Source organism: Globicephala melas, chromosome 6, assembly GCF_963455315.2.
Source record: "Globicephala melas chromosome 6, mGloMel1.2, whole genome shotgun sequence".
NCBI lineage: Eukaryota > Metazoa > Chordata > Mammalia > Artiodactyla > Delphinidae > Globicephala > Globicephala melas.
In genome coordinates, this window is record NC_083319.1 from 33,159,771 (window position 1) to 33,186,468 (window position 26,698).

A 26,698-nucleotide genomic window follows, 5' to 3' on the forward strand; every position below is an offset into this window, starting at 1 on the left:
CTTTAAAAAGTCTATATCGGGCTTCCCTGGTGGCGCAGTGGTTGAGAGTCCACCTGCCGATGCAGGGGACATGGGTTCGTGCCCCGGTTCGGGAGGATCCCATGTGCCGCAGAGCGGCTGGGCCCATGAGCCATGTCCGCTAAGCCTGTGTGTCCGGAGCCTGTGCTCTGCAATGGGAGAGGCCACAACAGTGAGAGGCCCGCGTGCCGCACACACACAAAAAAAGTCTATATCTTTTAATTCATTAATTCTACTTCCTAAAATTTAGTCTAAGAAAACAATAGATGATAGCAAAGATATAAGCACACAGATGTTTGTTACAGCGTTTTATGGTTGAAAACAACCTATATGAGTGACAACAGGGCAATGACAGAATAAATTATGATACAATTGTAAGTTATACACTATATAGCCATTAAAGCTGATACTTCATAGAAGTATGTTTAAGGACAAAGGAATGATCTTACTATTAAAGCTGTATACAAAGTGATTATAATTCCATTCCTATCAGGTGATCTTCTTGTTTTTGTTCCACTGCAATGAGTTGAGGGGGTATGTTAATATACAGAGCAGATGTGTGCACTCTGCCTCACCCTAGCCCATGAAAAAAATGGACAAACTAGTATTTATGATGGGGAGTGCTAAAAAATAAATAAATGAATTTCTTATTTTCCCCAATCTAAACACACTTTTATACAGTTTCTCACTGGATTCTATGTTGACTAGTGGGTATTACAAGAGAACAGTAATTCATTTCATTCTTTCATGAAATTCAGAGACCAAACAAACAAACAAACAAACAAGTTCGAATCCTATCTCTGCCAATCAGCCTCTAAGTAATTCTGAGGAAGTTGCTTAACTTTTGGAGCCTGTTTCCTAAATGCATAATAGCAATCTCAGAAGGTTTGAGGGTTAAATGAGATAACAGAAGATTTAGTAACAGTGCCTAGCACATAATAAAATGCTCAAAAATTCATTTATGCACTCATTCAACAAGTATTTTTAACACCTACAATGTGCCAGTTCCTGTTCTAGATGCTGGACAGAGAACCAACACAAACCTTTATACAGCTCTAGGAGGCAACACTGACACAATATAATATAAACATGCACACATACAGCACTAAGCGAGCATTCATGGTAGCTGTTTCTCTCTCCATTCACAAATATCCATACAGAGTTTTTCAGCAATGTGACTGCTTGAACAGGGTTAACCCAAGAACTTCACTCTTGTAGCATGTGAGAGATACCTACAGGGAAGTACGTTTTCAGTTCCAACCCAAATTAACGAAGTGTTGGGACACATCCAGTACACACATTTATATGTAATACCCCCAAATGATAAAGAATCATAATTCATTAAACCATAAAATGTTAACGCTGGAAGGCAACTGATAATTACCTGATCCTAACCCTTTATTTTATAGATGAGTAAACAGGAGTGCCCTAAAAGTTATACCAATGTAATCTAGATTTATTCTAAAAGCACAAAAAGAAAAAAAGGATTATTAGATAATCTAGGGTGATCTCTCCCAAGTAGAACAAGACAAAGGATTCAACCCTTTCCCTCTGGAAAGCAAGAGTGGCTGTAGGAGACATTGTGAGTTGGTTGCATACATACCAAGATATGGTGATGAACCTAAATGAAAGTAGCATATCATTCTGGAATAGGGGAATGACGTTTGAAACAGAACTTTGTAAGAGAATGAAGTGGTAACCACCCACCAGCTGCCTTTGAATTAAGGGCAGAGGAGAGTTTCACCTCGGCCAGCAAACAGCAAAAGACCTACTAGAGCCATAGTTGAAGATATGAGGCGAAGGCCTGTGTAGTTAGTAATTTTAGAAGCAGAGAATAAGGCCTGAACACCTTTTACCAGAAAAGAACACTGTGTTGTCATCTGTGAAGGAAGAAAGAACACACCTCTAGGAAGACAGATGATTAGGATGAGACTCCTACTCTCAAGGAGCTCACAATGTAATGTGGAGAACAAACATGCAACTGATAAAGGGTAATATGGACAAAGTGCAGAGGCAGCACAGAAATGGGAGACTTATCTCAAAGATGACATCTCAACTGAGGCTTATGGAAGGCTAAAAAAGGAAAGGAGGTCATTCAAGGGCGGTGATATACAAAGATATTGTATGTAGACTCAGGAATAAGAGAGTTATTTAGGCAGTTTAGGAAAATGTGAATAGATCACATAAACAAAAATACGGATAAAATTCAACACCTATTCAAGATAAAGCAAAGTCACTATACAAAGAAGTTATTGCCTTTTCTTAAACCAGCAACAAATAGAAAGCACAAATTATAAAATATTATCATTCACAAAAGCATCCCCCAAAATCAAATGTCTAGGAATAAATCTAACAAAAAACAACATGTAAGACCTTTACAGCGAAAGCTTCAAAACAATACTTGATAGACATTATGAAAAATATAAAATAAAATGTATTTATCTATAAATGGAGAAACATGCCAGCCTCCTCACTAGATGGTTCAATACTGTAAAAATGTCAATATTCTGCAAAGTGATCTGTACATTCAACAAAATCAAATCAAAATCCTACAGGTTGGGCTTCCCTGGTGGCGCAGTGGTTGGGAGTCCGCCTGCCGATGCAGGGGACACGGGTTCGTGCCCCGATCTGGGAAGATCCCACATGCCGCGGAGCGGCTGGGCCCATGAGCCATGGCCGCTGAGCCTGCGCGTCCGGAGCTTGTGCTCCGCAACGGGAGAGGCCACAGCAGTGAGAGGCCCGCGTACCGCAAAAAAAAAAAAAAAAAAAGAAAGAAAAAATCCTACAGGTTGTGTGTGTGTGTGTGTGTGTGTGTGTGTGTGTGTGTGTGTGTGTGTGTGTGTGTGTGTGTGTGTGTGTGTGTGTGTGTGTGTGTGTGTGTGTGTGTGTGTGTGTGTGTGTGTGTGTGTGTGTGTGTGTGTGTGTGTGTACTGACAAGGTGATTCTAAAATTTATGTGGAAAAACATCCCAAGAACAGCCAAAGCAATCTTCAAAAACAATGCTTTTGGAAAACCTAACTACTAGATATCAAGACCCATTATAACATTATAATACTAAGACAGTGTGGTATTGGCACAACAGCAAATAGACCAATGAAATAGAATAGAGATTCCAGAAACAGACTCACATATACAACTACTTGATTTATAGTACACGTGACAACACAGTGTACTAGGAAAAGGAAGGCGTTACCAACAAATAGTACTGGGTCAACTGGGCATACATATTTTTAAAATGAAAAAAATAAAATAAAATCTCGTACCATAATCAAAAATCAACTCCAAATGGACTGTGCATCTCAAAGTGAAAGGTAAAACAAGAAGCCTTTTAGATGAAAACACAGAAAAACATTGTCAAGACATTGAATCTGGAAATATTAATCAAATGGCATTCAAAAAGCACTAACCTTAAAGAGAAAAAAACTGAAATTGGACATTAAAATACATTACAGTTCAACAAAAAGACACCATTCTCCTTTGCCATTTTTCTATCCATGTCTTTCTGTTTTAGATTTAACAAATATTTGTCTATTTTAATAATGTGTTTACAAAGAACTGATTTGGGGTTCTATGTACCATATCTGTTTTTTTACATTTGTTTCTAAATCCTTATTTTCTTTGTATTTACTTGGTCTATGGCTTGATTTTGAATATTCTTACTTTCAGATTTTCCTTTGGGTACTCCTTCAGCAAAACTCCCACTAGGTTTGATATGCTCTTGTTCATTTCTAAATGGCTTGTAATTTACAATTGTAATTTCTTCTTTAACCTGAGGATTATTTAGAAGAAGAATCTTACATTTCCAAGTAGATACATTTTTTATTTTGGTTTTTTTTTTTTTTTGGTTGTTAATTTTTAATCTGACCTTTCTTTATAGACTTCCAAATCATCAATTTCCTGGAAAATTGCAGAATTATTTTGCAAAAATATTATTCATGATTATGAAATTGGAATACATTATTTATTATTATGTTATTCAAGCACTGCTTTCTTAATCTACAAACAGTGAAATTATCAATGTCTTCTTGTATTTTTAACAATTCTGGCCTTACATATTTTGACAATATATTATTAGTTGCATAAAGATTCATGACATGTCTTAAGAGATGGTACCTCTTATTAAAATAAAATATAATACATCTCTTTCTTCCCTTTAATGCTATTGTAGTTTGAATTTTATTTTGTCAGGTACTAATCTTATCATACCTACTTTTTTTTGGGTCAGATTTGCCTTTTTCTATTCCACTCTTTCAACCTTTGATGTCACTTTAAGTGTCTCTTGAAAAACTTTGTTAGATTGCAGGCCTCTGTGTCTGTATTAATCCTATCTAAGAGTCTGTCTTTTCAACAGGGGAATTCAATCCTTCATATTTACTAAGCACTCATGGATTTATAACTGCCATATATTTACCATTAATTTTTTTAACTTAGATTTATTTTGATCAAAGTTGTATATGTATAGAGTTTAAGGTGTCAAATAGTTCTACAAGACTGTTACCAAAAAAAAAAAAAAAAAGGTAACAACTCCTGAACAATCAACCCTTCCTATTTCCCGCTCCACAGAAGCAATCACATTTTCTACTCTTAATTGAGTCTCTTGGTATTTAGCTTTATGTCATTCCCACCCCTTTGCAAAACAAAGGAAAAAATAACAGAATTTAGCCAAAAGGAAGATGATAGATACTGTTAGAAATCTGAGACTTGGTGAACCACAACTTACACAGGCTATAACCTTCTTGCCTTCCCTAGTCTGAAATGGTCATCTCCCTTGTCAAATAAAAAGTCAAAGAAAGCAGTTCAATTCTAGTTACAGTCTCCTAGAGAAACCTGAACTAAACCAAGCAAGGGCAGAAAAGCCCACTCAAAATGAGACGCTTTTATAATAGTTATATTGTTACAATATTTCTAACCTTTGAATCCATGGCCTCCCTTGGGGCATGAGGATGCAAGCAGCTAGGGTTGTCTGAACTCCTTTGAGGAACACTACCCTTTTAAGACTAAACTATGTGTATATAAAAACTGGAGCTTGGGGATGTACTGTAATCAACCTAAAAGTTTTCAGACCTCAAAATCTAGACGTCCCAAGACTTAGCATTAGGAATTCAGCTTTCCAATTACTAGTACCATTTTGGTTACTGAAGAAGGCCTCTAGCAGGGGCTTGGTTAGAGTCTGCTAAGGCTTGATGTTACTTATCCTTTGGAGAATAGAAGATACAGCACAGAATTATGTTGTACAGAATTATGCAGCATGTGTATATGGCGGCACAGAGTTATGACGTCTATACATAAGTTAATAGTTATTAGGCCCTAGCTATGGTTTATAATGGTTCATAGGTGATTATACTCATTTGCTTCATGAGACTTGTTTTCCCTGTTCCAGGATCTCTAAGCTAAATTAGATGCAAGGACCCAATTGCTTAGAGCAACTATTTCCTTAGGGCATACCATCTGTTTGCAATGCACAGCTAATTCTGAGTCTGCTGACCCTTGAAGAGTATCCCCTAAGGTTTCTGCCTGAGTCCTAAAACCCAATTTATTGAAACTCCCTCCTTCGCCTTCTCCGATCACAAGGCAAGGGTAGGCTGGATCTGACAAAACTTAGGTGATATATAAGAAAGGGCGGAAAGGCCCCAGCTAAAAGAATATTTATGTGGCCACATTTTTGTTTTTGTTTTGTTTTTAAAGGATAAGGTGGAAGAAACAATTGTGATCTTGGGGAGAAAGATTATATAAGAATAGAAATACTCAAGATTATAAAGGCATTAAAAATAAGAAGGAAAAGAACAAAAGTAAAATTTACCACGGAAAGGGAGAAAGCAAAACAATAGAAAGAAAAAAAATAGAGCCTTTGTTCATAGGAAAGTCACCTATAGTGCTAATTGTGTTAATTGGCTTGTTTGTTGGTGAGTAGGGAATTTCAAATTTGCAATGCACAACTATCACTTGTAATTTTAAAAAAGGATAGAGAAAAGAAAGAAAAGGACAGAAACAGACCTGTGGTTCTCAATCCCTGGAGACTGTCAAGGAAAGGGCCTAGAATGTGCATGCCAGAGGGCCCTGGACCCCCAGTTGTTTTATTTCCTTTGGCTGTAGCAAGTACCGCTGGTTGGTCTGTGTTCAAAGAAATCAGTAATAGAAACATATCTGGGGTGAGGAGATGGTATAGATTTTTTTTAGTCCCCCCCAACATTATATTATGAACATTTTCAAACATTCAGAAAAATTGACAGAAATGTGAACACCTCTATAACCACCATTTAAATTCCATAACTGCTACTATTTTGCTATACTGATTTTATCATTATGTATCCATCTATGCATCCATCTGTTAGGGTCTGATTTGATAGTATTTAAAGAAATCTTCCACAAAGTTAGGCGATTTTAAAAACATCATTCTCCCTAATGGAGGCTTGAGTCAGAAAAGGGATGCTAAATAAAATTGTGAGGAGGGAGTGGATTCCTGTTCAGTCATTAGCTGAATTATTATCCTGAAATTATCCTGCTTATCCTGAAATACCACGTAATGTCTGAGCTCCAGTTTCCTAACTTATAACGTTAGACAAAATGATAATCACGGTCTCATGGTCCTTTCTAGTCTAAAAATTCTATGATTCTATAAAAAACAATTTTCTTAATAACAATCATTTACTTCATGTTTTCTATGTGCCAGGAAGTATGCTCCAAGTTTAGGAGCATAAACTCAGTTAATCTTCACAGGTTCCTTAAAATTTCTGAGATACCACACTCATGAAAACTGTCACCTGTTTTAGCAGCATGTGGCCAGCCTGACCTATTTCCAGTTGTGCTTCCTCTCCACATGCTCAGTGCTCTTTACTAGCATCAACTATACACTTCTCTGGTGGAACCAGCTGGAACTAGCAATCAGAAATTAGCTTTCCTCATTGAGAAACAAGAGCAAACTCTATCCCTGGTCTGTAATTTTTTCCCCAAATGTGAAATGAGATAAAATAGCTAAAACTACTTTAACTTGTTTATTTTGGTAAAATAATTACATATAATTATTGTTGAAGGAAATCTACAATACACAATCTTGGTGTTTTATTCAAATCAGTTGTACACTGAATAACAAAATTTAAATGTCAGTTTTTCAATTGGAGAAAGTACTCAAATCAATAGCCATGTGCTAAACAAAGAGACTCAATTAGAGCACATTATAGTTTGGTTTGGGAATGAATACATCAAGAAAAAAAAAAGCCCCATACACATATTGTATGTGTGTGTGTGTGTGTGTGAGAGAGAGAGAGAGAGAGAGAGAGAGAGAGAAGAGAGAGGAGAGAGAGAGGAGAGAGGGAGAGAGGGGGGGAGAGAGAGAGAGAGAGAGAGAGAGAAAGAGAGAGAAAGAGAGAGGGAGAGGGAGAGAGAGAGGAGAGAGAGAGGAGAGAGAGAGGGTAAGAGTTTGTGTGTTTGTATAAATGAAAAGCCACCGTTACTGCTTTTATCTCTATATTCCTCTTCAGGTTTATCTCCTCTATGTTCAGTGCTCTGATATATGTATATTAGTCCTTATTTCTAGTAAAAAAAAAAAAATTTGTCTTTGCTTTTCTGCATGGGAGCTATTTGTTATTTCCATACATATTTAAAGATCTTATATTGTAGAAATGTAACAGGATGCCTGTACAAGGTGTCCTAGAACTATAAATATACACTATTATGCAATCAGTGAGGTTCACACCTCGGAAATCTAGATGGAATGGTTATCCTGCAGCAAGTGAACAAAAATAAGGAGGTTCAGCCTGTTGATTAGAACAAGGAAACACTGGAACAGGCCTAAAGTAACTCTGCAACTGCAGAATACGCAAGGCAAGTGAATTCATTCAAGTCATGGAGAGTGATAAACCCAAATTCTTCACTTTTTTCCCAATGCCCCTTATACAAAGATTTCTATAATAGATTATGCTCAAGAGCAGAGAGAAACTTGTTTTCCCCAGTGAAATAAGCATGTCTCTAACCAAAGAATGTCCTTTATGGTAACATACGTGGGTATCTTTCATATGAATATTGGGTTACTATACAACCAACATATGCTCTCTAGGTAACTGCAGTCTCTCCTAAAGGAAGTCATCATTCCCATAATTCATCACCCAGAAAGGAGGCAGTTCTTCAAACAGGAAACCCAAGCAAAGACACACTCTGGACCTTGCTGAGTTGGGCCTGTGGGAAAAGAGGTAGATGTCTGGCTCAGTTCACTTGGTGGCAGTATTCAGACTCTGTCTGCCAAATGGAGACAGGCCAAAAGATAAGGACCTGAAGACAGAGTCTTTGTAAACCAGAATGAATAGTTTTATGTTGCTTTCTATCCATAGCTTTTAGGATAGCTTGATTTAAACATTCCAGCCTTATACCAGCTGTTTCACTGGCATTAAGGTAAAACTAGTGTGTCCTTAGAGTACAGAATAAAAATGGTAGCAGCAGCACTAAACTGAATCCTCAAACATATTAAAGAGGAAGGCTGAGAACAAGAATCAGGGCTGCCAGGTCCTGGAACTCTTTTAACACTTGGAAATTCTCCCTGCATTGCAGTCTTCGTGTTTGGGGGCTCCATTTTATTAAGGAAGGTGGCAGCCTCCTCATGTGTTCTCAACAACAGGCAATGAGATCTATGCAAACTCTCAGGGTTCCCTTATTGCCCTCAATCCTGGAAAACTCAAAGTTAATTATTGTGCTCAACTACTAAAGCTTTCCTCAGGTAAAAGTTATAGCTAATTTTTCTCTTTCTTTTCCTCTTTTACTTATTGGTTCTTATCCTTCTGATCACTAGTTTTGGTCTTACTGCATATATTTTTATTTCAAGCGTCCTAAATTCTTTTATAGAAAACGGCCAGAGGACAAGCCAAGCACTGAATAAATTTTTCCCATACAATAAGATAAAGTTATAAAACAGTGCTCATCTTGAAGCCGTGAATGCTAGGGAAGTTGAGAGTCTGTATGCTGGCTAAAAGCAATGAGCAAGGAAGCCTGGACTACACCTGTAAGTACAGAATTCTGGGATAGAAGAAGAGCTTGGAGATAATCAATTCCATCCTCTCACCTAATGCAAGAAATGTGTTCTACAACTTCTTGGACAGAAGGTTATCTCTGCCTCCCACCTCTGCCTGAATATTTCCAGTGACAGGGAACATAACACCTTATAATGTTCCACTTCATGACAGCTCCCATTGATACAAAGTCCTTTCTTATATTGAGTGAAATCTGCCTCTCAGTCTACCAATTAATCATAGTTCTTCATTACACAGACATGTATTTCCTCTTCCAAAAGGCATTTCTTCACTTATTTAAATGTATGTCTCATTTATTGAATATTTATCAGTATCAGGCTATGTGCTAGGTACTCTATAAACACTACTATTGATACATATTATTTTCACAATCATCATTTAAGTTAGGTGTTATCCTCCTGCGAAAAGTGAGTCCCAGAGAGACACACCGATTAGAATCTAATGCCAGACAAAGAGACACACTGATTAGAATCTAATGCCAGACAAATATGTGGGGGCTCTTATACCTGTTCCCATAAAGATTTTATTACATTTCTGGCAACCAAGTCACATGATTTAAATGCCTTCAAAATTGGAAGGAAAACAAATAAGTTAGATCAATCCAAAGAGAAAAATAAAGATGGTCTAGAGATATGTACAACTGCACCAGTGTTTGGTTCACAGAGAAAAACAGTAGCATGAAAAGCGTTTAACAATATTGCCATCAGGAAGCTCCAAGAGACAGTAAGGTAATACCTATTAACGTCACAACCGTGACGTGAAGCCAGTGGAGTAAATGCAGGCCTCAAACAAGAAACTCCCTCTCTTGTACCTCAGCCAGGAACCAGAGCAGATTCCCAGGAAGTCAGTCATATTACTGCAGAGAAAGCAGCATAGCCTAAAGGCCAATTTCAGTAGAACCAGAAGTTCACAAATGATTCTGAATATATACTTCTTTGGCTTGGGGGTGGGGGTGGGGGTGGGTAACAAAACATGGACCTGCAACCGGGAGTGAAGAATCTAACAGTGAACTGAGCAAGGCTCCACATCTAAGCCAGGAATTCAGGATCAAAATAAATACTCCACTTAAGGTGGTTTGCGGGGCATGAGAATCCAAAAGAATGGGGTGGAAGGAAATGCTGATAATCATTTCTCTGCCTAAGGTCCTCTCCCATTCCAACCATGTTCCAGTCTTATATTGTTGCTGCCTACTGAACCATTTCACTTGCCTATCCTACTTTCACCTCAAACTCAACATGCTCAAATCAGAATTCACTACCCTTCTATCTTTCTCTCACCAAATTCCTTACTAGTTAAAGGCATTATATAGGTATAAAAATCCTGGAGTCATTCTTTTTTTACTTCATAGAGTCCTTCTTAACTTTTGTACTCCACCTTTTTACAGTTAAGAGCCACTGACTGCCATTGAACAAATATTTACTGAGTGCCTACGATGCACCAGGCACTTTCTTTGCACTCTAGATACACTGATTAACAAAACAAAGATATACACTTTCATGAAGCTTATATCCTAGTAGTTAGAGAGAAACAATAAACATAGTAAATAAGTAAATATGATAAGTAAATACTGTATTTCAGAAGGTAGTGTTAAAAAAAAGAAAAAGCAGGGCTTCCCTGGTGGCGCAGTGGTTGAGAGTCAGCCTGCTGATGCAGGGGACACGGGTTCGTGCCCCGGTCTGGGAAGATCCCACGTGCCGCAGAGCGGCTGGGCCCGTGAGCAATGGCTGCTGAGCCTGTGCGTCCGGAGCCTGTGCTCTGCAATGGGAGAGGCCCGCGTACCGCAAAAAAAAATAAAAAATAAAGAAAGAAAAAGCAAAGCAAGGTAATGACAATTACAAAAGGGTGGTCAGGGTAAGTCTCTTTGAGAAAAAGGTGACATGTGAGCAAAGACATAGAAGAGGTGAGGGAGGAAGCCAAGAGCCTGCAGGCAAGGCAACAGCCATGCAAAGGCATGACTACCAGCTGCTCCTACTTCTTTAAAATGTCACAGAGCCACCCATTCACTCCATTCCCAAGGCCATCATACCTACTCCAAAACCTCCTAGGTAGCCACCCTACTCCATTTCCTCTGTGGTGCAGTTAAACATTCTTTTTCCTGATTTTCAAGGTTCATAATTCTCTGAGCCCACCCTTTAAATCATGAACTTCCATTCCTCCCCTTAAAATTTTTAAACTTAGCATGCTCCTTCTTCACTCACATCATCCTCCCCTACCTAGGAGTACTTTCCCTCTGCCCCTCATCCTCTCTAAACCCTACCTATTCTGCAAGGCACAAGATCAAGTCCTATCACCTTTAGAGAGCAATCCCTGTGGTTGCTATTACTGAATCTGTATTCATATTTCCCCAGCATCATACTCCTTGAAAGCAAGTGTGCGTCTTTTTCTATACCTCCTACTGAGTTGACCATTACTAAATATTTGCTAAGATTAAATGAGCTATTTCTTCTACAAGCCAAAGCTCTGCCATCTTAAAAACATATTTATTTAGCTTTGATAAACTATTGAGACAGAATGATTAAAGAATGATTATATTATACAAAAAAATGCAAAGGGATAGAATAAGCCAAAATGTTAACGATGGACAATGATAGCTTTTTTCTCTTCTCTGATTCAAATTTTCAGGTCTGTGCCTATGTTAATTTGAGAAGCAAAGAGTTTGCTATGAATATAAATAAATCAACACAAATAGTGAGGGATCAACCATCATTAGAATCATTGGAGAGATTCGAATTACCGAAAAATATAACGTCAAAGAAAGACTGCAAGCATCTGAGTAAGCTGCAAAGATGCAAACTGTAATAAGAACAAGCTGAAGCATATTCTCATGGTGAAGGAAAGAAGGAAGGAAAGAAGGGAGGGAGGGAGGAAGGAAGGAAGAAAACCTTCCTGACAAAATGAGCATTATAAGATATTTACTGGGCTTCCCTGGTGGCGCAGTGGTTGAAAGTCCGCCTGCCGATGCAGGGGACACGGGTTCGTGCCCCGGTCTGGGAAGATTCCACATGCCACGGAGCGGCTGGGCCCGTGAGCCATGGCCGCTGAGCCTGTGCATCCGGAGCCTGTGCTCCGCAACGGGAGAGGCCACAACAGTGAGAGGCCCGCGAACCGCAAAAAAAAAAAAAAAAAAGATATTTACTGTGTATGAAAGCAGCATGATGTAGAGGAAAGAGTACACACTCTGCAAAGGTTAAACACAGGCTCCATCATTCATTAACATCATGACCTCAGTTTCCTGGTCTGTAGAATGGAAACACAGAAGCTCTTCTATTTACAAACTTTCAAAGGAACAAACTAAGTTCCAATCTGAGCAAAATCCTGACAACTCTGCCTACCCAGGCTGATGGAGTTAATGGTAATGCACAATGGTAATGCACAATCATTTGAGTCTCAGTGGTTGGACTACTGTTAGTCACTATCTGTTCCATTTGAAGCAGTGTCTTCCTTTTACAAATGTATTTATGATTAAAATATGAACGACAGGGCTTCCCTGGTGGCGCAGTGGTTGAGAGTCCACCTGCCAATGCAGGGGACACGGGTTCGTGCCCCGGTCTGGGAAGATCCCACATGCCGCAGAGCAGCTAGGCCCGTGAGCCATGGCCGCTGGGCCTGCGCATCCGGAGCCTGTGCTCGGCAACGGGAGAGGCCACAACAGTGAGAGGCCCGCGTACTGCAAAAAAATTAATTAATTAATTAATTAATTTTTTTTTTAAAAAAGAGAGTCTTTTGGAAATTAACTGGTACAAAAGTAAGAAGCTTTTGTACTATTACACAACTATCATCCAAGGCTGGTTATGAGAATTAAATGAGACAAGGCAGGTAGAATTCCTAGCACATTCTTAAAATATATTCCTTACAGATTGATAAAATGATGCAAGGACCACTGAACCTTCACAGAAATGTCAAAGCAACCTGTGTGTACATCCTGCAAGTCATAATATTTTTGTTATAAATCATTCTGTATAATGTATATTGCTCTCAGATTGCCAAAATGAAAGAGCAGCTTTACAAAAGGCCAGATGTGATCTATAAAATTTGACCCATAAAACCAATCAGACTTACTCTACCTAGTGTTTGAGAAAGTGTCTAAGGCAAAAAGCCTACAAGTCAATCAATCGTTAAGTTCACATGTAAAAAGGGTAACCATAAGAAACTTACTTGCAGTTTTGGACTAAAACTGTACAGCTAAACCTGGATCTAATTCAGCGTAGCAGCAAATCTTAATGTTTATGGAAACTGCTTAGATTTGATATTGAGAAAATTACATTAAATAATGCATTAAATATTATCCTAAGTATTGCAGTTAGGCTGGGTCAAGACAGACTATAAATTTTGAGAAGATTCCAAAAGTTTTTTTCAGCCAGTTCTATGTAACAAGACATGAAAATTCCTGAGAAACATGCCAGCATCTGCTGTCAATTCCAGAACCAAGAGGCGAAGATGTGACCCAATCACATGGTATCAAACCAGCGTCCATCTTTTCAGAAAAAGTTGCATTATGCAAGCCATGACCAAGAAAGAACAGCAAAAGGCATGAGGTTTTTTGACATGTGCAGGCGATTCTGTGGTTTGAAAAGACATGTTCTCATATCAAAAGGGCCATCCATAGGATACTGGCATTTTCAAAACCCACTTCATTAGACATGAACATATCTGATACAATACAACTGTACTAAAGAACAGCATTGAGTTCAGGCAACTGTTTCAATTAGGCCTAGGAGAAGCTGTCAACGAAAGTCTTCACAGGAGCATCCTTCCCCACAGGAACAAGATTTATCTCCTTCTTCATTATTTTGAACATGTCCATTCCCCATTTAATTTCTTTTTTTAAATTAATTTATTTATTTTTGGCTGTGTTGGGTCTTCGTTGCTGTGCCAGGGCTTTCTCTAGTTGCTGTGAGCAGGGTCTACTCTTTGTTGCGGTGCAAGGGCTTCTCATTGAGGTGGCTTCTCTTGTTGAGGAGCATGGGCTTCAGTAGTTGTGGCTCACGGGCTCTAGAGCACAGGCTCAGTAGTTGCTCCACGGCATGTGGGATCCTCCCGGACCAGGGCTCGAACCCGTGTCCCCTGCATTGGCAGGTGGATTCTTAACCCCTGTGCCACCAGGGAAGTTCCTCCCCATTTAATTTCAACAACAAAGTAGATCATCTAAAATTCTAAACCTAACCATGTGCTACAAGGCCTTTCAATTACATCCCACTTCAATTAAACCAAAATTTCCAAACTACTATAAGCCTACTTTTCTCAATCAATAAGCACTACACGGGCTTCCCTGCGTGGTTGAGAGTCTACCTGCCGATGCAGGGGACGTGGGTTCGTGCCCCAGTCCGGGAGGATCCCACATGCCGCAGAGCGGCTGGGCCCGTGAGCCATGGTCGCTGAGCCTGTGCGTCCAGAGCCTGTGCTCCGCAACGGGAGAGGCCATAACAGTGAGAGGCCCGTGTACCGCAAAAAAAAAAAAAAAAAAGCACTACACCAGGCCCTTTTTTCAGCAGTATAAAAAAGGTACTGACCTTCTATTGAGGACTTTATAACCTATAATTATTTCCCCTCCCTCCCACTTTCAGAACTCACTTTTCTTAAGCTCTGTGAAATTCAAGGTAACTTCACTTAGGTAAGTCACTCCATTAACTCTGTTCCTCCCCCCTCCAAATCCTTCACATTTTAAACTGCCATATAGGACACAAGATCTAGAATCAGAAAAATCAAAGTTCCTGTCCTGGTTCTGCCCAACCCTGAGAAATTCACCTAAGCTCTAGAGTTATGCTTTTCCATCCGTAAACTCAGTGATTTATGACTTTCAACATTTGAATGCCTAGCCCTGGTGGGCATCCCATTATATTACTCTCCCTTACTCATCCCACTTAGATTACCTTTCTGTTTCCAGTCACATATTAGAGAATTTTTAGAATTTGGGAAAAAATAACAGTGGTTAATATATCCAAACCCCACATTTCAGAATAAGGAAATTAACTCTATAAAGAGTAACTTGCCAGCCAGACAATAGAAGCTTTTGCTTCCTGCCCTAGGGGAGTTGGGGGACACAGCTTACAAAGAGAGAGCTTAACACTCATCAAATCCCCCTCTCTGCCCAACTGAATTCTAGCCACCCTTCAAAGTCAGTTTAAGTCCTAAAGTGTCCAGGAAGCCTCCCCCAGTCACTTCAGTCTAGAATACTCACTTCCCTCTTTGAATACTGATGCCTCTCTGCAGGGGTGATATTAAAAGTATTAACAACTAGCAACCCAGTGGTACCAACCAATCAGAAAGAATGTCTAACCAATCAAAACACACGTGGCCCAGTGGGAATTGCTGGTTGAACATCAGCCCTCCTATTAATAACAATACAAAATAGCAACCTCAAATGCCAATACAATTTTCTCATTTGATCTTCACAATCTCATAAACTAGACAAAGTAGGCATCATCTCCATTTTCTGCATATCTAGAAGTTGGGGCTAATAACCAAATCTAATAACCAACTGCTTCTTTTACCACATCACATGGCTTTTCCTGATTGTACACAGAATTCTCAATTAATATTGTATAAACTGTACTTACATATAACAGTATAAACACTAAAGGAATACTCAAGTCAAACAGAATTAATTTAAACAACAAGCATTTAAGTGGAACAGAATATAAAACATAGTGCTAGGTTCTGAGACCATAAAAGAAATAAAAGGCATGATCCTTGCCCTCTGGGTACTTATAACACATTCGAGAGTATTTTTAAGTAACAGTGCAACATGGTAGAAATAGACAACACAAAGTGTAAGTTCTATACAGTTCAGGGAAATAAAGAGTTCACAAACTAAAGCAGTATAGGAAGTCAGGACTGAGAACTTCTCTCCTCACACTCCCAAAAGGGGCAAAATTAAATATGTAGTGAAAAGGCTGAAAAGTGGAGTGGGTGGAAAAATAGAAAATGCTGGAATCGAGGGTTTGCAGTAGTGGGATGTGAGATCTCTGGTTGGATACACAGAGATGGCCCTAATCATAAGCCTCAAGTACTGCTCTAAGCACTGAATACAAATGGGAAATCTCGTAAACCCTCTGTGGGGATGGCTAAGGAAGATTAGCTTGGCAGCAGCCTATAAAAAAGCCTAGGTGAGAGAAACTCTGGAAAGCAAATGGATTTGAGGGGTAACAGGCAGGACTAAACTGATGGCTGCATATGAAGAAAGGACAAAACATTCAAGAGGCATTAATGTAAATAAGAGTTGGGTTTTAGGCATGTTTTGAAAGAAAAGGTTATGAAATGGCAGAAAGGAAGCATTCTCACACAGGATATATATGTAGACATAGTGGTACTAAACTGTGTACCACGGACAAGGAACCAATTTCCCTAGAGAAATCTATGTTGGAGAGAGCAGAAGCTGGGCAGAGAAATACAAAACTGATGCCGAGACAATAAGGAACAACTGCAAACTCTTAAAAAGGAAGTCAAATTATAAATTTTAAAAAGCATTTGCGCTTCTTCAGAATATATGAAAGGATGAATGGAAACATCAACATAATCAAGGAGAACAGGCAGACCAATTGAGGTAGTCTAGGCTTAAGCATAGTAATAGCTCCTGGATCGGCTTTGTATTGTAGGCATGCCAGGGTAGTCTGTAAGCTCCTCCAGGGCATGGGCTGAGCAATACTCTGTACATCTATTAAGTCCAATACTGAAGCTTGAATACACGAACACTTTGTGTGCTAAGCTAGGTGGAAAAGAGTGAACTACGCTACTTGAGTTAATAGTGGTGTGGAAATGTTACTTATGCTTGATGCATAACTATATTGATTCTCCCACCTGTCCACACATTTATCTTGTCCCCCTTCTCAGGCCAATGTCAAAACTCCATTGTTTCCTCTAATGTAGGCCCAGTGTGTAGGGACTCCAAGAATGTACTAGGAGTGGTTAGGGTTTGGCACTTCCACTGCAGGGGCACGGGTTCGATCCCTGGTTGGGGAATTTAGATACCACTGCGTGGCAGGGCCAGAAAAAAGGAATGTACTAGGAGTCAGAAAGAAGCCAACCTGTTTTTCTAATTGTGAGGACAAAAATCTAAAAGTGAATAATAAAGATCACTATTAGAGGACTAAAAAAGAAAAATGGGCTATGCCAGACAGTGAGGTGTATATATTAAGGTGTATAGGTTTTGGAAACACTGAACCCTCAGTGTACTAACTCCAGCTCTTAATAATTGAGTACTTAGCCTCTCCACACCTCAGTTTTCTCATCTATAAAATGGGGCAGGGCTTCCCTGGTGGCGCAGTGGTTGAGAATCTGCCTGCCAATGCAGCGGACACGGGTTCGAGCACTGGTCTGGGAAGATCCCACATGCCGCGGAGCAACTAGGCCCGTGAGCCACAACTACTGAGCCTGCGCGTCTGGAGCTTGTGCTCCACAACAAGAGACGCCGCGACAGTGAGAGGCCCGCGCACCGCGATGAAGAGTGGCCCCCGCTCGCCGCAACTAGAGAAAGCCCTCGCACAGAATCGAAGACCCAACACAGACATAAATAAATAAATAAATAAAATGGGGCAAATGCCACATAGCCCTAAGGGTTTAGTTGTGAGGATTAGATAATGTACTTTGGTGTACTTTATGCATCTGCATCATAGTAAGCTCTTAAAAAACAGTAGCTATTAATAATAATTGGCACCCTAAGTCTTGAAGTTTTTGTTTTAAAAACATTTGGTGTTCAATTACAGACACAGAAACGTACTTTCACTTTATCTTAGTTGCTTACACTAAGGCTCTATATTTCAGTTTCTAGTACTATAACTTGGATGCTAACAAAGTTTTTCACTTCTCCTTCCGCGAGGTAGGTGACGACCATACCCCATCCTAATTTAATATTTTGGAAAACGCTGGAAACACTCCCTCGAAAACCAGCTACACAGACGACTGATTCAAACTACTGTCACTCAAGAAATGGAACATCTCTAGCGATGTTCCTTCGAGGAAATAAAAGCGTTTGATCAATTCAGAGTCATTTCCATTCAAACATTCCAAACCCCCGCAGAGTGAGCAAACGTTCAAGTTTCTACTACGAAAACAATCTGTAGCCTCTGGTTACTGGATTCACTTCAACACTTCCCCAGAAGCACGAAAGAAGAAGCACTCCGCACATGTTAGTGCCTCCTTGTCCTCACACAAAGCTTCACAGTAGCTCCCCTTCCAAAGCCACCCCTGTCTGGAGAAGCGGCCCCTCTCGGCGGGGTCAGGCCGGCGCCAAAGGCCAGGGCGGCCCTGCTGACCCGGGGGTCTCTGCCACACATCCCCCCCTCCCACTGCTAGGGGAGGCCCTGGAGGCTCAGAGCTCACACCCCGCCCTGGAAGCCTCCTCGGACCCCAATCCCTCCCGGGACCCCGGAGCCTGGAGCACCTACTCGTTCAGGGTGCGGTGCCCGGGACAACGCCACACAGCGCCCCGAGGGGAATGGGGAGCAGTCCCAGCTCTGCCGGTCCCGGCCAGCCTCACACCCTCCGGCCGTCGGCCCGCGCCCACTCGCTCCCCAGAGGGCAGCCCCGACCCCGGACGGCTTCGCCCGACGCCACTTCCCCCGGAGAGCCGGCAGCCGGGGCGGCCGCGGGCTGCCGGGCAAGTCCACCCGCGCTCGGACCCAGACCCTAGCCCCGCCTCCGCTCCCCACCCGCGGCTAGCGTGGCGGCGGCCCGAGCAGGAAAGCCCGGCCCCGGCCCAGGCGCCGCCACCTGCGCCCCCGGCCCCGCGCCATGTTTGAGAAAGAGAAGGAGCGAGCCAGAGGCCGGGCCCGGTCCGCGCGCCCCGAAGCCGCCCGCCAGTCCCGCCGCGCCGCCGCTCACCCGTCACCTCCGGGACCAGCGTTGCCGCCGCCGCCAGCACGAGGAGGAGCAGCCGGGGACGCGGAGCAGCGGCCGCCGCCTCCATGGTCCCGCCGCCACCGCCTGTGGCCCGGCCCGGCCCGGCAGCCGCCTCGCCTCAGCAAACCTCGCCTCGCCCCACCTCCCCCGCCGCCGCGGCGGCCTCGCTTCGGCCCTTTGTAACTGCTCCGGGGCTGCGCGTCCATTGGCTGCCGGGCTCCCGCCGGCCCCGCCTCCCCGCCGTCTGCGAACAGCCGAGCGGGACCCAACCCAGAGCCCCGCCTACGGGCCCTCTGGGCAGCCAATCCAGAGCCGCGGGCGCCGGGCCGCTGGCCACGCCCTCAGACTCCCCGCTGGGGGGACCCGCCAGACCCCTGCAGCTGTGGAAGCCGCTGGGAGTTCGGAGAAGGCCCGGTGGGAGCAGGGTCTAGCCGGCCCCGGTACTGCCTTGCCTCCAGCCACCGAGGGCACTGGGTGTGTCTGGGACGATGGGTGTGTCTGGGTGTGAGTCGCTTTAGGAAAAGGCTGTGGCTGCTCGACGCTCTTTTCTTCTAGCCTCTTTACTTCTCACCTAAGATCTGGTACTGAGCCTGATTCCCATTCACAGCCCTGCACCATCAATACCCGACACATTCACCCACATCCTTAGTACCTTCAGGCAGGCTTCAACTTCCACCCCCCAGATCCTCGCCTCAACTTTCAACGCCCCCCGCCCCAAGATCCTACCTCAGTGCCTTTCAGATACGACCCAGTCTCCTGTTTCCTCCCACTGTCAGCGTCCACCCCCAAACGTAGATACCCCCCAAAAAAAATTCTGAAGAAAGTCTCCAAATCCTGGCGTCAGACCTCAAATCCCGAGCTCAGACACGCCCCCGAACTGCCTCCCGCCCCTCTCCGGAACTCAGCAGAGCCAGACTGGACTCCAAACCACAATCCTTTCCTCTTGTCCCTTCCTGATTCAGGTGGGAAAGGGAAGGTTCCCACCCTCATCCCCAAAGGAGAGGCATTCCCCCTTCTTAGCACGCAGCATCCCGAGGGCGGAGGAGGAGCAGTCATTACTTTGAGCCGCCTTTGACACGCCTGCACAATAATTCTGAGGTGTCACTAGAAACCCAAATAAACTCGGCTACGTTTTCATTCTGAATTCCTAATTTACTGTGAGACGCTCCACCCACCTTTCCTCCGGGACGCCAAAACAAGCTCCAGATTTATCACTCTTCCTGTCAGACTAGTCCTCTCTTCAGACACAAACACAGATGAGGAGGCTGTTACATAGAACAGAGAACATTTTCCACAGAACCTTTTAGGGAGAAAATTTTATTTTCTGTGCGATTTGAACTTGGAGTTAAAAAAACCTTAGTAACAGGAATCAGAACCAGCCTCTAGTATCGCTTTGTAAATTACTTTAGCACTACTTGGTGAGCATTTTACAACCCTGTGAAGACCTCCCTCCTGAGCATTAAAGGGGCAAGGTGGAGGTGTTGGAGCTGAAGTCTGAGACAGGCACTATTCCCCTTCTGGCTTGAACATTTACTTGAGAAAGTCAGTTAACCTTTCTGAGCCTCCATTTCTTCATCTATAAAATGGAAATAATATCTATCTCCCAAGGTTAGTGAGAGGATATGTTCAGATTTGGGGGCTCCCCTTCTTCCCTTTCAAATTCTACTTCTAGGCTCTCTCTCATCGGACCCCTCACCTGCTCCTCTCCTCTGGGCAAGTAAGGGTCTGGTATACATACACTGAACCACCTAACCAGGGATGCAGCTACTGCTGGAACCAAGGTTACCGCCTGCTCTCTAGGGCTGCCTGAGACCACCAGCAGGAAGCTTTCTTCTTGCTCCCTGCAGCAGGCAGTCCAACCCCAGGGAGCCTGTTTCTGCCAGGCTTCAGCCCCAATCTGCTTTCTCAGTTCTGGTTTCTTCAGTGGAGACCTGGTGGGTAGGTCAGGGCCTTGTGACAGCTGAGGTCTCTAGACTGCTTTTTTTTTTTGCTGCTCTGGTCTCAATGTCTTGCTTAAGATAAGCCCTCAAGAGATACTGTGTGAATGAGTTAATGAATGAATGAGTCATCTCAGACAAGTGATTGTTCTTCTCTCATCATTAAGTTCTTCATCTCTAAAATGGAAGTATAATAGTACCTGCCCCATTTATAAATAAAAGGGATCGAATCACATGTCTTAGACCACTTAAATGACATAATGTGTCTGAATAGTGTCTGGAACATAGTAAATATTTAGTAACGTCATTTCCTTTGCCCATCCCCTTCCAGCTTTGTGTGATTCTAATCAGCGTTCACATTCACAGTAATCCGTGCCTTTGCCTTACAGAGCCTCAATTAATCAGATATCTTCTATGACATACTTCCAGGTTCTTCACATTTCCATGGAATTGAGCATATTCATTAGGAAACTAAGGAACAGGAAGGAGAAACAGACTATTTTTAAATTTTATTTTCCTGATATTTGGAGGAAATTTCCATGAGCCACTGATCTATAAATAAACTATATTAGAATGGAGCAATACATTATACGTTTATAATCATGGTTCTCCAATTTAAAATGTCTCTAAATTACTAGGGGAGCTTTTAATTTTTTTATTTTTAAATTTTTATTCATTTATTTATTTTTTGGCTGCACTGGTTCTTCGTTGCTGCATGCGGGCTTCCTCTAGTTGCGGGAGCGGGGGCTACTCTTTGTTGTGGTGCGTGGGCTTCTCATTGCTGTGCCTTCTCTTGTTGTGGAGCACAGGCTCTAGACACGCGGGCTTCAGTAGCTGTGGCGAGTAGGCTCAGTAGTTGTGGCGCACGGGCTTAGTTGCTCCGCGGCATGTGGGATCTTCCCGGACCAAGGCTCTAACCTGTGTCCCCTGCATTGGCAGGCGGATTCTTAACCACTGCGCCATGCCACCGGGGAGGTCTCTAGGGGAGCTTTTTAAAACGCAGATTCCTGGTGTCAGCCCTAGAGAGTCTGCTCCAGTTCATCTGAAGGAGGTCCAGGAGTCTGCGTATGTAATAAACACCCCCAGGGGAAGTGTCACCAGGTCATGCTTTAAAAGACACTTCGTTTAGGAAGTGTGACCTTAAAACTCAGTAAATAAAAATGCATGTGCTTATTTCACCTTCTGGAAACGAATGGGCAATCGAAGGAAGCCTCTGGCTTTGGAGGTCTGCAGGCCCTAGTTGGAATTCTGGCTCTGCCATTTACTAGATGTGGGATCTGTGCACCCTACTTGATCTCTCTGAGATTTCACATCCCCGGTGTAAACTGGGATAATGACACTCATGTATTTGTTGTAAGGTCTAAATGTGCTCTTGCACGTGAAGAATCGATCATAAACGTTAGTTCCCTTCACAGTCTCTACAGGCCCTCAAAAATGTGTAGTTTGTTTACTCCAACGTCGTGATTTAAAGGGGAAGAAAATGAGGTACCGTCCCCCAGCAAGTCAGCTTCTGAGCCAGGACTAGGAGACTCTCACTCTAGTGCCCTGTCCCCTGCACAATGCTACCTCTCCATCTCTATGCTAAGTACATTGTTTGCTTTGCTTTTCATTTTGTATTATTCCCTCAAGGAAGATGTTTTCTCTTAAGTAGAGAGCAGAGACTGCTAGTTGCCTAATCTACATCCACTGCTACATTCACTTTATAACAGAATCCTCATTTTCTTTGGCAAAGCAGTTCACTTAACTAAAAATTTCCCAGGCTTCTGGCACCTCGATATCGCCATGTGGCAGATTTCTGGCAAATGAAATATAATCAGAGGTCTACCAGGTAGAGCTTCTGGGAAAGATATTGTTTTCCTCATAAAGAAGAGACAGACGTATCACATTCTTACCCTCTTTCTGCCTGGAACACAGCTGCAATGACTGGAGGTGCAGCAGCCATCTTGTGAACATAAGGATGATGGCCATAGCTAATAATAACAGAGAGAAAAATGGAGACAGTCTGGGTCCTTGATAAATTCCTTAAGCAACTGAACCAGCTCTGAAATGCTTATCCCTGGAGTTCTTATTACATGAGAAAAATAAACATCTTTTCTTTTAACCCTAGAACACTTCAACTCTAGTCATATGCTATCTATCTATTGCTGTATATTTTATTTCTATCTTATTTTTTAACCCATAAGACATTATCAATTTATACCATTATTATCTATTGCTAACTCTTGGTGCTCCTAACTGAATAACAAATCACCTCAAAACTTAGTGGCTTAGAATAGTAACCATGTATTATTTCTCACAAGACTGTGGGTAGGCTGGGCAGTTTTTCTGGTCTAGGCAAATTTAAGCTGATCTCAGCTGAGCTCCCATATGAATCTGCTGTCGGGTGGCAGATCAACTTGATGCTGAACAGATCTATAATAGTCTCGGTCAGCTTTTCTACGTGGTTTTTAATCCTAGCAAGCTAGTCTGAACTTGTTAACATGACAGTTCAGGGGTCCAAAATAGTGAATGGAAGTTTACAACTGGCACAACATAATTTCTGCCACATCCCATTGATTTGGCATGAATTGAGCTGAGCCCAGATTCAAAGGGTGGGGAAATAGACTCCCTCTCTTGATAAAAGGATCTGCAAAATCACATTGCAAAAGGGCGTGGAGACCAAGAGGGGAGTAAGTGTGGCCATTTTTGAATACACTTTTTACCACTTTTTCTGATCTTCATTCTTTTTACTTCTAGACTTTCCATCTCAAATCACCTTCATTCTGCCTGAAGTATATCCTTTTGAATTCCCTTTAGTGAGAGTTAACTAGTGGCAAACAATTTTAGTTTTGTTTGACTGAAATGTCTATATTTAATCCTTATTATGGGACAGTGTTTTCACTGGATATAGAACTGTAGGATGATAATTGTTTTCTCTCAACAATTGAAGACATAATCCCACTGTCTCTGGCTTCCACTGTTGTTTTTATGAAATCAGATATTAGTTGATTTCTCCTTTGTAGGTAATCTGTCTTTTCTCTCTGCTTTTTCAATAGACTTTATATTTTATAAATAAAGTATAAATAATAAATAAGAATACCTATTTTCTAGGTTCACAGCAAAACTGAGCAAAAATTACATAGAGTTCCCATGTATTTCCTGCCCTCTCCACGCATAACCTCCTCCACTATCAATATCCCCCATCAGAGTGGTACATTAATTACAATCAGTGAACCTACAATGACACATCATTCTCACCCAGAGTCCATAGTTTACATTAGAATTCACTCTTGGTTTTGAACATTTTGTAAGTTTTGACAAATGTATAATGACATGTATCCACCATTATAGTATCATACAGAGTATTGATATAGTATCAATCCTCTGTGCTTGGCCTACTCCTCCCTCTCTCCCCCATCACTTGGCAACTACTGACTTTTTACTGTTTCCATAGCTTTGCCTTTTCCAAAATGTCATATAGTCAGAATCATACAATACGTAGTATTTTAAGGTCTGCTTCCTCCACTTAGTAATACGCATTTAAGATTCCCCCATATCTTTTCATAGCTTGATAGTTAATTTCTTTCTGGCACTGAATAATATTCCACTCTACAGGCTTACTACAGTTTACTTATGCATTCACCTACTGAAGGATGTCTCGGTTACTTCCAAGCTTTGGCAACTATGGATAAAACTGCTGTAAACATCTGAGTGCAGGTTTTTGTGTGGACATAAGTTTTCAACTCATTTGGGTAAATACCAAAGAGCATGATTGTTGGATCATATGATGAAAGTATGTTTAGTTTTGTAAGGAATTGCCAAACTGTCTTCCAAAGTGGCTATACCATTCTGCATCTCTACTAGCAATGAATGAGTCCTGTTGCTCCATATCTGGATGCTTTATTTTGTTGAATTTTTCATCTCTAGACGCTTCATTTGGTTCTTTAAAAAATCTTCTATTTCTCCTCTCATTGCGTCCACGTATTTCTTTATATCCCTAAGCATATGAAGCATAGCTATACTAGCCGTTTTAATGTATGTACTTGTCAGATAACTCCATCATTTCTGTTGTTTCTGGGTCTGTTTCTGTTTACTGATATTTTGGGCTCACATTTTCCTACTGCTTTGTATTTCTAGTGACTTTTTTTATTGGATGCCAGACATTGCAAATTTTAGGGTGTGACATGCTTGATTTTCTTGTATTCCTTTAAAGAATCTTGAAATTTTTCTGACAGTGAGCTAGGTTACTTGCAGATTAATTTGATTCTTTTGAGGCTTATTTTAAAACTCCTTTAGGACAAGTCCGAAGTAGCCATTAATCTAAGACTAATTTTTCCTCACTTGTAAGGTACGGCCTTTCTGGGATCTCTGTTAAATGCTCTATATATTCAACAAAGTGTCTCTACTTTGGCTGGAGAGAGCTCAAATGATTCCTGACCTGGTCTGAGCTCAGAATTACCTGAGAACATTATAGCATCTCAGTAATTTTTCTTTCCTCTAAAGTTGTTATTGCTGGCTTTGTGGGGTTTCCTTCCCTGTGTGCGTAGATGAATATTCAACCACAGACTCAAACAGATCCCCTATGCAGCTTTCTAAACATCCTACATAGCTCCTTTCTCTCCTGAACTCTTGCCTTGCAAATTCTAGCAGCTGCAGGCTCGCTGAGCGCTGCTCTCTGTTGAGCATCTGTGTTTGTTACTCATTTGCGTATCATCTTTTATGATGTGTCTGTCCAAGTCTTTCACCCAAGTCTTTTATTAATAATTTATAGGCGTTATCTATATAATCCGGATACGAGTCCTTTGTCAGATGTGTGTATGGTAAATAGTTTCACTCTGACTGTTATTTTATTGTTATCCTCAAAGAGCAGTAATTTTAAACTTTTTCTTTTATAGTTAGTTCTTTTTGTGTTCTGTCCAGAAAATATTTGCCTACGTTCAATCACAAAGATATTCTCCTATACGTTCTTCTAGATGCTTTATAGTTTTAGCTTTTACATTTAAGTCTTTGAGCCATTTTGAATTAACTCTTGTGTAGGATGTGAGGTATGAATCAAGGTTCAATATTTTCCATACTGACATTCGGTCGATGCGTGACTTGAAAAAAATGTTCTTTTCTCATAAAACTACACTGGTACATTCGTCAAAAATCATTTGGTTGTGGGTTTGTTTCTGGATCCTCTTTTCTTTTACATTGGTTTATTTGTCTGTCTTAATGCCAATATCACTGTTTTGATTACTACACTTTATGGTAAGTCTTAAAATCATGTAGAGTAACCCCCCCAACTTTGTTCTTCTTCAATGTCGTTTTGCCCATTCTAAGACCTTTACAGTTCCAGGTAAATTTTAATGATAGTTTGTCAATATCTCCAAAAAGCCTGCTAGAATTTTTATTGGAATTGCATTGAATCTATAACTCAATTTTGGGAGAATGTACATCTTTATAATATTGATTATTCTAATTTGTGAGCATGGTATATTTCTCCATCTATTCAAGTCTTTAATTCCTCTCAACAATGTTTTGTAGTTTTTATTGCTACAAGCCTTTTGTAACATTTGTTAAATTTATTTCTAGGTAAATTTGTACATTATTGTAAGTGGAATTAATTAATTTTGGGGGGGTTGGGGGCCCATACCACACAGCTTGTGGGATCTTAATTCCCGGACCAGGGATTGAACCCCGGCCTTAGGCAGTGAAAGCACAGAGCTCTAAACACCGGACCACTAGGGAATTCCCTGTAATTAATTTTTAAATTTCATTTTCTAATCGTTTGTCATTTCCATTAAGTTTTCACTTTATTTGATTTTTCATTTGTAAAAGTCATATTTGGACCTTTTCCAAATCTGCTTGATCTTTCCTTATATCTCCTTGTTTTTCAATTTGTTCTTTTTAAAAAAACAATATAGCAAT

The 26,698-nt window shown here is 41.3% G+C and overlaps 1 protein-coding gene across 3 annotated transcripts in view; it reads right to left on the reverse strand.

Moving 5' to 3' along the window:
• The window catches only part of TGFBR1 (transforming growth factor beta receptor 1), a 93,970-nt gene that overhangs the window by 54,975 nt on the left and 12,297 nt on the right, over window positions 1-26,698 (reverse strand). For 2 of the 3 annotated variants that reach the window (XM_030829830.3, XM_030829829.3), the window contains exon 1: window positions 18,855-19,024. The exons of the other annotated variant lie outside the window; for it this stretch is intronic. In XM_030829830.3, coding sequence (XP_030685690.1) covers window positions 18,855-18,939 — 85 coding nt within the window. In that variant the 5' untranslated portion in view covers window positions 18,940-19,024. Of the gene's footprint in view, window positions 1-18,854; window positions 19,025-26,698 lie in introns of those variants that run through there. 3 annotated transcript variants of the gene reach the window in all.